The sequence below is a fragment of the Engystomops pustulosus genome, chromosome 4 (assembly GCF_040894005.1).
Source record: "Engystomops pustulosus chromosome 4, aEngPut4.maternal, whole genome shotgun sequence".
NCBI classification, from domain to species: Eukaryota; Metazoa; Chordata; class Amphibia; order Anura; family Leptodactylidae; genus Engystomops; species Engystomops pustulosus.
This window is the reverse complement of record NC_092414.1, coordinates 164518070-164532378: the sequence shown is the minus strand read 5'-3', so window position 1 is coordinate 164532378 and position 14309 is coordinate 164518070. Positions and strand designations below refer to the sequence as shown.

At 40.8% G+C, this 14309-nt stretch overlaps 1 protein-coding gene across 2 annotated transcripts in view; it reads right to left on the bottom strand.

Annotated features, from left to right (window-relative positions):
- FES (FES proto-oncogene, tyrosine kinase) overlaps window positions 1–14309 on the bottom strand; it is a 72759-nt gene that overhangs the window by 56547 nt on the left and 1903 nt on the right. Inside the window, exons 1-2 of one of the 2 annotated variants that reach the window (XM_072148416.1) lie at window positions 12574–12646; window positions 4495–4771 (exon numbers count right to left, since the gene is read on the bottom strand). In XM_072148416.1, the coding sequence (XP_072004517.1) occupies window positions 4495–4719 (225 nt within the window). In that variant the 5' untranslated portion in view covers window positions 4720–4771; window positions 12574–12646. Of the gene's footprint in view, window positions 1–4494; window positions 4772–12573; window positions 12647–14309 lie in introns of those variants that run through there. The other variant, XM_072148415.1, reaches the window with a different exon arrangement.

Sequence of the window (14309 nt, the reverse complement as noted above, 5' to 3'; positions counted from 1 at the left end):
CAGACTAACACTGCCCCTAAAGGGTCACTGGAAGCCTACAAGCAATGTCATGCTTCCCTTATTCTGTAAGCCATCTAGTCAGATTGTAAGAATAATGGGCAGACTTTAATATTTAGTAAAAGTCTAACAGTAGGTACAGTAACGGTGTACTAACATTCCATATCCAGATTTCTCCAGCCTCTACTTTCTAGGACAAGAATTTGTCTTATAGCTTCCTTTCAATATTCAATCACAGTAAATGAACGGTCTCCCTACAATATCTCCCAAATTGAGGAGAGACATCCATGATGAAAATCCATGTGAGATATTTTTTCTTTAAATCAACATTTTCTTAAGAATATAATTTTCCCAAGCATTAATATTTTTAACCTGTTCAGCAAGAACCAGGCGCTTAGTTTAAAAAGCTGCTAGTGTTCTCCATTAACCTGACCTCACTCTTTCTGCTGAGTATATTTTTTCTAAATTTGGACTACGGTAACTGTGTTCTAACCTCATCTAAGTGAAGAGTTCAGAAATAAGCGTTCGTACAACCATGACATTCCATAAGAATGCAAGCTGCATCATCAGCATAATAAACATTTAAGGTATACTAACACACAGTATCCATTTCATAGATTTGTGGGTAAAGGAGAAATAGTGCCAAACCCAAAAAAGTGTAAGACATTGAAAAAATATACAAATCCTGTGATGCAAGTCAAAACAGTGTTTATTCAGGTCAAATTCCTCAGACTTATTATCCGAGACTAAAATGATTTTAATAGTATCTTTACTGAAATCATCTCTTTTAAAAGTTTCTCGGTGCACTGATTTCCAACCCCCACTCTACTTGTCCTTAAAGGGTATGGCCACTATCACTAAACTTTACACATACAGCCCCCAAATATGATCACCCATATGGTTTAATAATTATTTGGAAGTGAATAAGTCTGCAACATGACAAATTCACCTGTAACATATGTTTGTCACTGATACTTGGTAATAACCAATAAAAGTATATAATGAAAGATAAAGGCCATTGGTGACATCCTGTGACATCCTGTGTCCTGCTGCCTTCAGGCAGATGGAAAGGGACATGCAGACACTACTGTCATAACCCCTCTGTCATAAACACTCCCATAGGAGTGGTTGTGGCATGTTTCTGATGCTTGCAGAATGAGGGATTACCATTTGGGGTAAATCCTGCAGCCATTCCCAGGGCCGGATTATAGGGGGGTACACGGGTTTGCGCGCCCAGGGGCCTCCACCACTTTGCACTTAAAGGGGCCCCCACCAAATGTGAATGTGACTACCCAAATCGCCAACAGTTATTTGGGTCCGGGCTCCCTGGGCGGATTCCCGATGATGTGCCCCAACTTCAGTCTATGGCAGAGCGAGGGAATAATAAGTTCCCTGCTCTGCCATAGACGATCGGAATGGCGGGGCGCCGCCAACGGCTGTTTATAGTGGCTGCTGGGGGAGCTGTATATAGTGATTACTGGGGGAGCTATATAAAGTGATTGCTGGGGGCTGTATATAGTAATTGCTGGGAGCTGTATACAGTGATCGCTGGGGGGCTGTATATAGTGATTACTTAAGGCTGTATATAGTGATTTCTGTGAGAACTGAATATAGTGATTGCTGTGGGAGATGTATATAGTGGTTGCTGGAGGAGCTGTATACAGTGATTGCTGGGGGAGATGTATATAGTGATTACTTGGGGATGAATATAGTGATTGCTGGGGGGCTATATACAGTGATTGCTGGGGGAGCTGTATATAGGGATTATTGGGGACTGTATATAGTGATTGCTGGGGGTCTGTATATAGTGGTTGCTGGGGGAGCTGTATACAGTGATTGCTGGGGGAGCTGTATATAGTGATTACTGGGGTAGCTATATATAGTGATTGCTGGGGAGCTATATATAGTGATTGCTGGGGAAGCTGTGTATAGTGATTACTGGGGGGCTGTGTCCTGCTGCCTTCAGCCACATGGAAGGGGACATGCAGATACTACTGTCATAACCCCTGTGTCATAACCACCCCATAGGAGTGGTTGTGGCTTGTTCCTGATGCTTGCGGAATGAGGGATTACCATTTGAGGTAAATCCTGCAGCCAATCCCAGGGCCGGATTATAGAGGGGCGCACGGGTTGCGCGCCCAGGGGCCTCCACCACTTTTCCCTTAAAGGGGCCCCCACCAATTGTGAGTGCGACTACCCGAATCCGTCTATTTGGGTCCGGGCTCCCTGGGCGGATTCCCGACGATGTGCCCCAACTTCAGTCTATGGCAGAGCGAGAGAATAATAAGTTCTCTGCTCTGCCATAGACGATCAGAAGTAGACAAAGATTGCCGCACCCTGCCGCTGGCGGCATAGTGTGTGTCGTCACAGCGCAGCAATGTTGCGACAACGACTGTAGCAGGGCGCCACCACCTTTGTTTATATCCTATATCCATTAGTATCCTGACACCTCGAGGGAAGGGAAGCAGATTGGCGCGCATCGGGGGAAGGTGAGTACAATTTTATTATTTTACCTAGGACTGTATATAGTTATTATGGGGGGTGTATATAGCTATAATAGCAGTCTGCATACAGTTATTTATTAAAGGGAGGCTGTATATAGTTGTTATAGGGGGACAGTATATAGTTATTATAGGGGGACTGTATGTAGTTAGTTATTATAATGAAGCTGTATATAGTTATTAAATGGGGTGTATATAGTTGTTATAGGGAGACAGTATATAGTTATTATGGGGGGACTGTACATAGTTATTATAGGGGGTGTATATAGTTATTATAGGGGGTATATATAGTTATTATAGGGGGACTGTATATAGTTATTATAGGGGTGTATATAGTTATAGGAGGCTGTATATATTTATTATAGGGGGGCCTGTATATAGTTATTATAGGGGCTGTATATAGTTATTATAGGGGGCTGTATATAGTTAATGCTGTGGAACTGTATATAGGTAATAATGGGGGCTGTATATAGTGATTGCTGGGGAGCTGTATATAATTATTACTGGGAGCTGTATACAGTGATTGCTGGGGGAGCTGTATATAGTGATTACTGGTGGCGGTATATAGTGATTGCTGTGGAGCTGTATATAGTGATTACAGAGAGCTGTATACAGTGATTGCTGGTGGATCTGCATATAGTGATTACTGGGGACTATATATAGTGATTGCTGGGGGAGCTGCATATAGTGATTACTGGGGACTATATATAGTGGTTGCTGGGGGGCTGTATATAGGGATTACTGGTGACTGTATATAGTGATTGCTGGGGGGCTGTATATAGTGGTTGCTGGAGGAGCTGTATACAGTGATTGCTGGGGGAGCTGTATATAGTGATTACTGGGGGAGATGTATATAGTGATTACTTGGGGATGAATATAGTGATTGCTGGGGGGCTATATACAGTGATTGCTGGGGGAGCTGTATATAGGGATTACTGGGGACTGTATATAGTGATTGCTGAGAGCTGTATACAGTGATTGCTGGGGGAGCTGCATTTAGTGATTGCTGGGGACTGTATATAGTGATTGCTGGGGGGCTTTATATAGTGGTTGCTGTGGGAGCTGTATAAAGTGATTGCTGGGGGAGCTATATATAGTGATTGCTGGGGGCTTTATATAGTAATTGCTGGGATTTGTATACAGTGATCGCTGGGGGCTGTATATAGTGGTTACTGCGATGAGCTGTATATAGTGATCACTGGAGAGGCTGTATATAGTTATTGCTCGGGAGCAGTATATCACAATTGCTGTTCCCTGTTTGGACTACATTCAGTGGGGGCCCCCACCAGATTTTGCGCCCAGGGGCCCCCACCAACCTCAATCTGTTCCACAACATATGTAGAGTAAAAAAAGATTGATATAAGAAAAAATTCAGCATTGATCAGCTCGATATTCATGTTTTAAAAATGCAGTGGTAGACATCACCCTGGGTTTTTAGTTAATGAAATACAAAACATAAAAGATGTTCAGCTTGAATATAACTGCTATGTATTTAAGCACTACCTGCAAGAAGCCATATACATGACCATACAGTATGTACGACCTCTACAGATTTTATTGTTTATTCATTGTTTATTTTTTTGTACACTTTCATGCGGCAGAATAATGGGCAACACAGCTTTATCAATAGCACATTGTAGCAAAACAATGGCACAACCTTAGGTAAATATTATATGTGCCCTTATACTAAGATTGTGATTTCCTTCCACACGAATTCTGCAAGCCGTTTCCACTATCAGTCTGCCATTGTGGACACATTTGACATATATAGTTTAAGGTAGCAGCACTAAATGACAGGTGATGGCAATAAAGAGTTTATATTAATGTGATAAAAGGAACATAATACGTATTAAATGCATTTCATGCACATGTAAAAAGAAAAGGTACAATCTTTTACAAATGAAATACTTCCAAGTACTGACACTGTTTATATCACATTACATCTTGGCAAAGGCCTAGGGTTAGAATCTGGGCCCCTTATTGGAGTGAATGTTACCTGACTCAGCGGACTTGAGTGCTCTGACAGCCCCTGCACTGGTGACTGATCCAGCTTCTCGATGAGGGTGAACATCTGGTGGAGCTGTGACGCATACTCTTTGTCACTCTTTGAGCGCTGTATCATCCACTTTCTCATACATTCCATCAATTTCAGTTCAGAGTCTTGCAGTCGTAGTAAAGCATTGTGCCCGTTAGGACAACTGAACTCAGTTGCAAACCCCATTTTCTACAATTTGTTGATAAATTCTTTACACACAGGTAAATTCGCTGGTTGTCTGCAAATAAAAGTAAGAAGGAGGTCTTAGAAGTTTTCATATGATACACAAAACATAGGTAGAGTTATAGTTAAAATCATCCGTAATATACCCTACTAATAAAACACAGATATGTAACACAGCATTTTACTATAAAGAGAAGCTATGATTATTAAAAACTATGAAATTATACAATTTAATAAGCAATCATCTGTTCATGTGTAACCATTCCAATGCCAGAGGCATGTACGGGGGTAGAATGATTCCCAGCAGAAGCCATGTGGGATACATCACTGTTGTCGGGACTGAAGCAGAGCTTGTGTATTCGTCCTAGAGACATAGTACATATCCACCACCAATGAATACATCTTTGATTGTCCACTGCTATTAACTGACTTGAACTATAGGTTATGCCATACAAGTTGTAAAAAAGACAGGTCTAGCAGATTTAGCAGAAAGATCAAACATTGATGGCATATCAAAAGATAAGCAATGCCGTAGACACAAATGCAGGCAGGTACAACGCAGCCATAGGGTGACATGATGACAACAGATGTGGGAAATGGAGGCAGAATAAACTTGGGATGAAGTAAGAAGCCCCATGGAGAGTAGAAAGAGAGCAGGATGAGCAGGTGGAAGACCATTGGGAGGGTGAACAAAGAATAAAGAAAACCACCAAAGTTGGATGTTTGAAAGTTTGAGAGACCACTCCCATCATGTCAATCACCGCTATTTACGGTCATCTGCATGAGACTTTAACAATGCCCTGTTCTACTGTACAATCTTGAAAAATTTCCTCCCATTTCTTGCTTTTCTGTTTCTTCTGGAGACAATATAACACTGAACTCAGCACAAAACTGGCTGCTAAACAATATTTTGTAACAATCATAGAAAGGCAAAAGCAGTATATGGTGTCCGGCCTTCTCCTCACCAACGCTCTTGTTGGAGCAGCAGTATTCCAGAATATGAATACATGCCTAAAAATACAATACAACAACGTGAGATGAATTAGTAGCTGGATCCTATTGACACTTGAAGAATGTAGTATTTCCTGCTTGGGAAGGTTTCTTATTAGCTAATAATAGCATCCTACATACTTACCGCAGTCTTGAGGTGTTAAGTAAACCTTTGCCTTACAGTCCATTGGTAGGTGTAGTCAATGGATGCATGAGTAATGTGAGGAATATACAATTATTGTGCTTTAAGGTTTTATGTTGAGAAGAAAAAGGAGAAACTTAAAAACAATCAGGAACAAAGCAGACCAGGGAATTCCACCTACATGGCAGGACTTTGGATTAATGCTGTATGCTTAGTACAGAAGTTTGAGACGGAACATCCATCAATAAGTCTGTTTCCTCATACACTGACTCATCTGTATGGGATAAGACAATATTCGTAGAAGTCTTGAGAACATAATTAGATCCTTAAAGAATAACTTCAAAAGAAAGAAAAATCTTTCGAACTTCCCTCTAAATTACCATTACATTAAATTTACTTTAAATAATCATTGCAGGCTTTGCAACAGATTTTTATATTGTACGCTATCATTTGATGAGCCCTCTATTTATGTAAGTAAAGAAAATGGTTAGGATCTCGTCAACTGTCAAGATCCCCATGACACATGTAGATAGTAAAGTTGTGTCACTTTATAACCTTATTCTCCTTATCCTGCTACACTGGTTTATACAATTCTTACTAGGTAGCAGTATGGTTGTGTCCATATGGATGTTATACTAGCGCATTGAACAAAATATCCCTGCAGTTAGCAGAAATTTCATGAGTTTACTAAGAATATGTAACTAAATCAGATAGGAATAGGAGATAATACAGGAAAAAGCTTATCCACACTTAAATGGCTACCTACATATCCATATTCAAATACACTTCATTATAAATCCTAAGAATCTGTGATATGGACCATGCTATAAATCTAAAGCAGCTCTTTACTTCCAAGTTTTCTCTGCAACATAAATGCAATAAATGACTCTTGGTGACAAAGTATCACAATAGCCTTGTGCTGGAATAGGTTAAATTATCACCATAATTGCATTTCCAAAAAGTATAGAGGAAACAGTTTATGAGAAAAAACTAAACCTAAAATGTGCTGAACGCAAAGACATTTTTAGAAGTACAAAAAAAAATAACCAGCACTTGTGGTCAATTTCAAACACAAGAGTCTACCAGTGGTCGTGCAGACAGAAGTATTACTAAAGACTTACTTTCGGGACAGTGAAAGAGGGACAAAAATTGCCCTTCCTGAGACACCCATATATAATGCCCCCTGTAGTATTTCCCTCCTTATAATGCCTCCTTCCTTTAACTCATACTTATAGTGCCACCCCTTTTAGTAGTCCACCCAGCTTATTATGCCGCATTCCTTTAGCGCCCACTTATAATGCCCTCTTTCAGTTACCTTCCCCCCACTTATAATGCTCACCTTCCGTTAGCCCTTACTTATAATGCGCCCCTTTTAGTAGTCCCCACCACTCATAATGCCCTCTTTCAGTTGTCCCCCTCCCCACTTATAGCACTCACCTTCTTTTAGCCCTTACTTATAATGTCCCCCTTTCAATAGTCTCCCCACCACTTACAACCCCTTTTCTATAGGCTGCTCTACACAATACTCCGTTGTTGGGAGGCAAGTCCATTACTGCTTAGTGGTGTCAATGAACACTGAAGTATAAAGTGGGTAAATAGGTGAATGAGCTTCCTGGAATTTGTCTTCCATGTCACATAAATACAGAAGGAAAACTAGTAAACCCTTTCATCACACTTTGTAGACTATTATGCAAACCAGTGACACAATCTATGTGGAGTTAACAAATGTGACTAACTTTAAAGGGGTATGTCCACAAAGACAAGTTTCTTAAATATACTCAGGTTAACAAAATAACACATTCTCTAATTCACTGTTATTAACAAAAATACAGAATTTCACAGATAGGATTCCAACCTGTCTCTATCAGTCCTAGTGTACACAATTTTGGTTGCACAGGATCTGAACGTTATTCTTCTGACTTTAAGGTCGGGAAGACATATAGTTCTCCTGTCTGATGCTGCACTGAGCTGCTCTTTGCCTCCAGCCCTTCCTGTCGGCAAGCAACAGTGTGCGGAGAATAAATCTATAAGCTACAGACTGATATGTCCTTTATCCAGAGGAGGGGGAGGGAGGCACAAACATATACCCTGATAATCTAACCACATTGTGAGCACTAAGCATCTCATAGCACTAGAGGGATCATAATGGGGGTCATTTACTAAGGGCCCGATTCGCGTTTTCCCGACGTGTTACCCGAATATTTCCGATTTGCGCCGATTGTACCTGAATTGCCCCGGGATTGTGGCGCACGCGATCGGATTGTGGCGCATCGGCGCCGGCATGCGCGCGACGGAAATCGGGGGGCGTGGCCGAACGAAAACCCAACGTATTCGGAAAAACCGCCGCATTTAAAAACCGAAAAAGTGTTGCTTGGGGAGCGCTTACCTTCACCTGGTCCGAGGTGGTGCATTCCGGCGCGATGAGATGACTTTCAGCGCAGCAGCGCCACCTGGTGGACGGCGGAGGAACTACCTTCTTAAATCCCGGCCGGACCCGAATCCAGAGCAGAGAACTCGCCGCTGGATCGCGAATGGGCCGGGTAAGTAAATTTGCCCCAATGTGTCTGTATAAAGCAGACACATTATGGAATTTTACACTGACCATCACTGAGTGATAGGAGCTAAAACAGTGTAATCGAAATTTCAGAATTTTTTTTCATGGGCAAACCCCTTTAAGAAAAAGGGCCTACATTTTGTTTTACATTTAAGTCCTGGGACAAACATAGCACAACAGCTGCAGCAGGGGTCCTGGGTTCAACTCCCAGGGTCAACATTTGCAAAGAGTTTGTATGTTCTCTCCATGTTTCCGTGGTTTCCTCCCACACTCCAAAACATACTGGTAGGTTGATTAGATTGTGAGCCCCATTGGGGACAGGGACTGATTTGGCAAGTTTTGTGCAGCACTGTGGAATCTATGTGCGCTAAATAAATAAAAGAATTATTAAATATATACATTCATGGCGGTGTAGAATGATCTTATGCTTTGGGCTTAGATAAGCTGTGGATTGAGTGTGGAACTGAACCTTTACATGTGAATTGTTGCTGAAAGCTCCCAGAAGAGACTGTCTGTTTATGGTTGGTTTCCACCACAACAAAAATATTGATGTAATTTGTAGACATCCTGCAGAGTTTATGGCATTTGTGTCCAGGGCCTAAAAGGTTTTCCAAGAACAGGATATTGATGGCCTACAGAAGGATAGATCATCATATTGCAGTCTGACTCTTAGCACCCCTGAACAGATGGTTGTGGTGCCTCTAATCTAATATTATCCCAGAAAACCCCTGTAGATGTCAACAACAATTCACAACTTTATATTTTGAATTTGCTCTTGTCAATGATTGTAGTTTAATCTACAGTGGGTAAGGAAAGTATTCAGATCTCTTTACATTTTATACTCTTTGTTTCATTGCAGCCAATCGGTAGAATCAAAAAAGTTTTTTTTTTGCTCATTAATGCGCCCATCTTGACAGAAAAACAGAAATATAGATATTTTAAGATAATTTATTAAACAAGAAAATCTGAAATATCACATAATCACATTTAATTAAACTGAATGGACTTGATAAGGAAAAGTATACGCCTCTCTATGTAAGACCTCTGAGCTCCCAGTGCATTTCAGAGCACAAGAGAATTATTAGGTCTAAGGAACTGCCCAAGGAGCTCAGCGAAAAAATTATGGCAAGGTACAGATCTGGCCAAGGTTACAGAGGAAGAAGTTTGGGATGACAACAACTCTTCCTCGACTTGGCTGTCCAGCCTAACTAAGCAATTGTGGGAGAAGAGCTTTGGTGAGAACCCCAGAAAAGATGAATGTGGCCAAGTACAGAGATATCCTGAATAAAACCTCTCCCACACTGCTCTGTACCTCGAACTGGGCCAAAGGTTCACCTTCCAACAAGCCAGAACCCTGACCTAAACCCAATTGAGCAGCTCTCCAAGACTTGAAAATGGCGTCTACCAATCTTCACCATCCAACTTGAGGAAACTGGAGAGGATCTGCAAGGAAGAGGTATAGGATTCCCAAATCCAGGTGTGAGAAACTTGTTGCATCTTCCTAGGAAGACTCGTGGCTGTACTAGCTCAAAAGCTGCTTCTTACTCAGTACTGAGCAAAGGGTCTCATTGCTTATGACCATGTGATATTTCAGTTTTTCTTTGTATTTTTTTTGTATAATAAAATAGCAAAAAATATCTACATTTCTGTTTTTTTTCTATAAAGATGGGGATCAGAATGTACATTAATGAGCAAAAAAAGAACTTCTTTGATCTTACTAATTGGTTGCAATTAAACAAAAAGTTAAAAATGTTAACAGGTCTTAATACTTTCAGTAGCAACTTTACATTGTCTGCATCTCACAGAAAGACTTTTCTCGCATTTATTTTAATCCTTCCTGCAAGATCTGAGAAACAATGACATCTAAAATACTGTCACATTTCTGCTTAACCCCTTAAAGACGCAGGGTTTTTCGGTTGATTTCTCGCTCTCCAACTTCAAAAATCCATAACTTTTTCATTTTTACGTATACAGACCTGTGTGAGGGCTTATTTTGTGCGTAACAAATTTTACTTTCCCGTGATGTTATTTATTTTAACATGCCGTGTACTGCGAAGCTGAAAAAAAATTCCAAATGTGGAAAAATTGAAAAAAAGTCACGTGCGTCACGTTCTTGTGGGCTCAGTTTTTACGACTTTCACTCTTCGCTCCAAATAACATGCCTACTTTATTCTTTGGTTAGGTGCGATCGCGGTGATACCAAATTTATATAGGTTTTATTGTGTTTTTATACATTTTCAAAAATTAAATGAATGTGTACAAAAAAGAAAAAAAAAATTTGCCATCTTCTGAGGCTAATAACTTTTTCATACTTTGGCGCACGGAGATGTGTGAGGGGTCATTTTTTCCGAAATGAGGCGACGTTTTCATTGCTACCATTTTGAGGTCTGTGCGACATTTTGATCATTTTTTATTTCATTTTTTATGTTATGTAAAAAGGTGTAAAAGTCGCATTTCGGACATTTGGGCGCCATTTGCCGCCTCGGAGGTCACCGCCGCCCGTAACCGTTTTCATATTTTGATAGATCGGGCATTTTGGGACGCGGCGATACCTAATATGTCTGTGATTTTTACTGTTTATTATGTTTTATATCCGTTCTAGGGAAAGGGGGGTGATTTGAACTTTTAATATTTTATTAATTTTTTTTATTTTTTAAACTTTTTTTTTTCACTATTTTTTAGACCATCTAGGGTACATTAACCCTAGATGGTCAGATCGCTCCTACCATATACTGCAATACTACAGTATTGCAATATATGGCATTTTTGCAGGTCATACATTACAATGAGCCACTGGCTCATTGTAACGAACCTGCATAAGCCATGTAGCCTCGTGTCAAAAGAAGACCCGAGGCTACCATGGTAACCGATCGCCGCCCCCCCGATGACGTTCGGGGGCGTGGCGATCGGAAAAAAAGATGGCGGCGCCCACGCGCCGGCGGCGTTGAGAGGGTTAATAGCCGCGATCGGTGCAAGCACTGACCGCGGTTATTAGTGGTGGGGGTTTTGTGCAAAATGCAAAACCCCCCACCTCTGTATGAAGAGGACTCAGCCCGTGAGCCCTCCTCACACATCCCTTACACCTCTGCGCCGTAGAGCTACGGCGCAGAGCGTTAAGGGGTTAACTGTCTTTTACTTCTATTTCCACAAGACAAAAAGTGAGAAATGGAGTTGTCTTTGTTGGTAAGAAGTGTATGCAATTATTCTGATATGTGAAATTATATGATACCCTGTTTCCCCTAAAATAAGACATCCCCCAAAAATAAGACCTAGCGGCAGTCATTGCAGCAGTTCCCCCCCCACGCCATACATTAGTATTAGTATTGGTAAATCTTTTATATGCTGCAGAAGGTTGTGACATGGGGAAGAATTCATGGAAGTAAATCACTGGCTGTTGTGCTGCAAATGTGATACCAGCAGCTACCAGGATAAGAAGGGTCATTTATGGAAAGTGCTTTTACTAAACATGAGAGATGCTAATAGAAATGGAGTCACTAGAAATACAGCAGGAAATTCAGAGTTTGGAAAGTCATAAGGATGTTAGAGAAGTAGATTTTTTGTTAAATGATAGATTTTAATTCTTGTTCATGAAAAAATTAGAAATCCCTGAAAATAAGACCTAGTGCCTCTTTAGGAGCAAAAATTAATATAAGACACTGCCTTATTTTCAGGGAAACAGGGTATTATGCCTCATCATATTGCATCTACGGTAAATACTAATTATTGTAATTCATATCTATTTTCCAAATCATATCTAATTTCCATCCACTGTACCCCATCATTGACCTTGATTATCCAGCAATATTGCACCTATTCTAAGTCATTTTATATCCCATGTGCATAAAGAAGTAAATTAAGTTTGGATCCATGCTTTTGTAGGTACTGCAATCATAGAAAACTCCAAAACTCTTTTAAAGGGAATCTATCAGTAGATTTGGAGTTCATAAAGCTTGGGTTTATCTCTCTTTGGGTTGCAGTTTGGGCTCTCAGTCTATAAAAGTTTTGACACCACTGCTTTAGATTTTCCATCCACAGGTCTCTGCACGTCCTGCAATTCTTTCTAACACAACAACACACAGAACAGTTTCCCAAACTATGTCACGAATTGAACTGATTGCTGGAGGCAAATTGTTAAAGTAAGAAATTAGAGAAGACAATAGGCAATAGTCACCTTCATCTTCATAACGGACATAACGGTTCTTTTATATTACATACAGTGAAGTAACGCTCAGGATTTGACTAGGTGAAAGTGAATTTAAAGGGAAACTTTCCACATGAAACTGAAGTTTTCTTTGTAGGCAGCAAGTTACAGAGCTGAAAAAGTTGAGTAGAGTAATATATAAGTTTGTGGCATATGTCCTTGTCTCTTGACTTGATACTTTGTGGCAGTTAAATGTTGTACAGTTTGTCAAAGCTTTATTTACATGTCTAACACCCAGGTTTGCTTTTGCACCTCACCCCAGTGTAGTAGAAAGAAGTGCAACCAATGAGATTTGCTGGTTTTTGGTTGCTTATATGAGACAGAAAAGCATTTGCAACGTCTGTGTGTGTGTCTCTCCGCTGTCACTCAGCTCCTGCCCCCCTCCTATCTCCTTAGACTTCCATGTTATCTGATAACTATCTGAGTCTATTATGTCTTGCTCTAGGCAGGGCATGTTCAGCAGAGATTAAAGAGTGAATGTCAGATGTATTGGGAATGAAATAATATAACACAGAGAACACACTGGAAGCAGACAATTCCCTTCTCTGTGCAGTGCCCAAGCCAGGAAACTGCAATTCAGCTTCCAATGGTTTAGATACTAAGCGGGAGATTTATCAGTGCTTTTACGCCAGTTTTGTGGCGGAGAACCACTGGCATAATCAACATTTATTACGCAATACAAGACATTGCAAATTTTCTGCCAACTGCGCGCCCTCCACGCTATGTGGGCGTGATAAGGCACAGCTGTACCTGCGAAATTTTTAGACATCAGCGAACTTTCATTGGTGAATGTTTGCTGATTTTGACTGAAAACTACACCAGGTCGGACCTGGCATAGTTGTGTCCGCTGGCCGTTCTAAGCCTCATGATGTATCTGCCATGGCGGCTGGGCGTGGCTTTATCATACGCAGGCGCACAAGCCCCCTAAGAAACTACTTAGCTCTGTCTTTTCTATAACATTCTGCCTGCAGATAGGACACTATGTACAATCTGCTCAACTTCATCTGCTCTATAACATGCTGCCTGCAGATAGGACACTATGTACAATCTGCTCAACTTCATCTGCTCTATAACACGCTGCCTGCAGATAGGACACTATGTACAATCTGCTCAGCTCCTCCTGCTCTAAAACATGCTACAAGCAGATAGGACACTCAGTTGTGTTTGGGTAATATGAAACACTTAAACAATACAAGTAAAATATTTTAAAATATGATGATACATATCAGTGGCTCAATATCCTGTGGGATAGGCCTGCTACACCACTAGAAGCAATGTAGGAATCAATGACAAGGGTTATGGGAGCTGAGCCAGGCTTTCATGCAAGGAAAAACAAATATGACCATGTGTAGAGGGGGGAGGGGTACTTATTACAGGACTGGATTGGTAAGGCCCAGTTCACACTACTACTTAGTGCACCTACTACTGTAACAGTTACATGGTGTACAAAAGTTACACATTCCTTATTCACACACAAAGTGCAGAATATTTCTTAGAGAATCTAGCAACGGATTGGCTGTAGATAAATTTAGAGCATCAGTACAACTGCCAACACGGTTTGCAATGTAAAACAGTCCCAGTCCCTTTTAAGAAACACAACTGCTTCTTTACAGACCGGTGACATCACGTCTGTCCAATACTTATATGGTAATTATCCATAGACTTACACAAAATGCAAACATATTGGGGCACATTTTCTAAGGTGC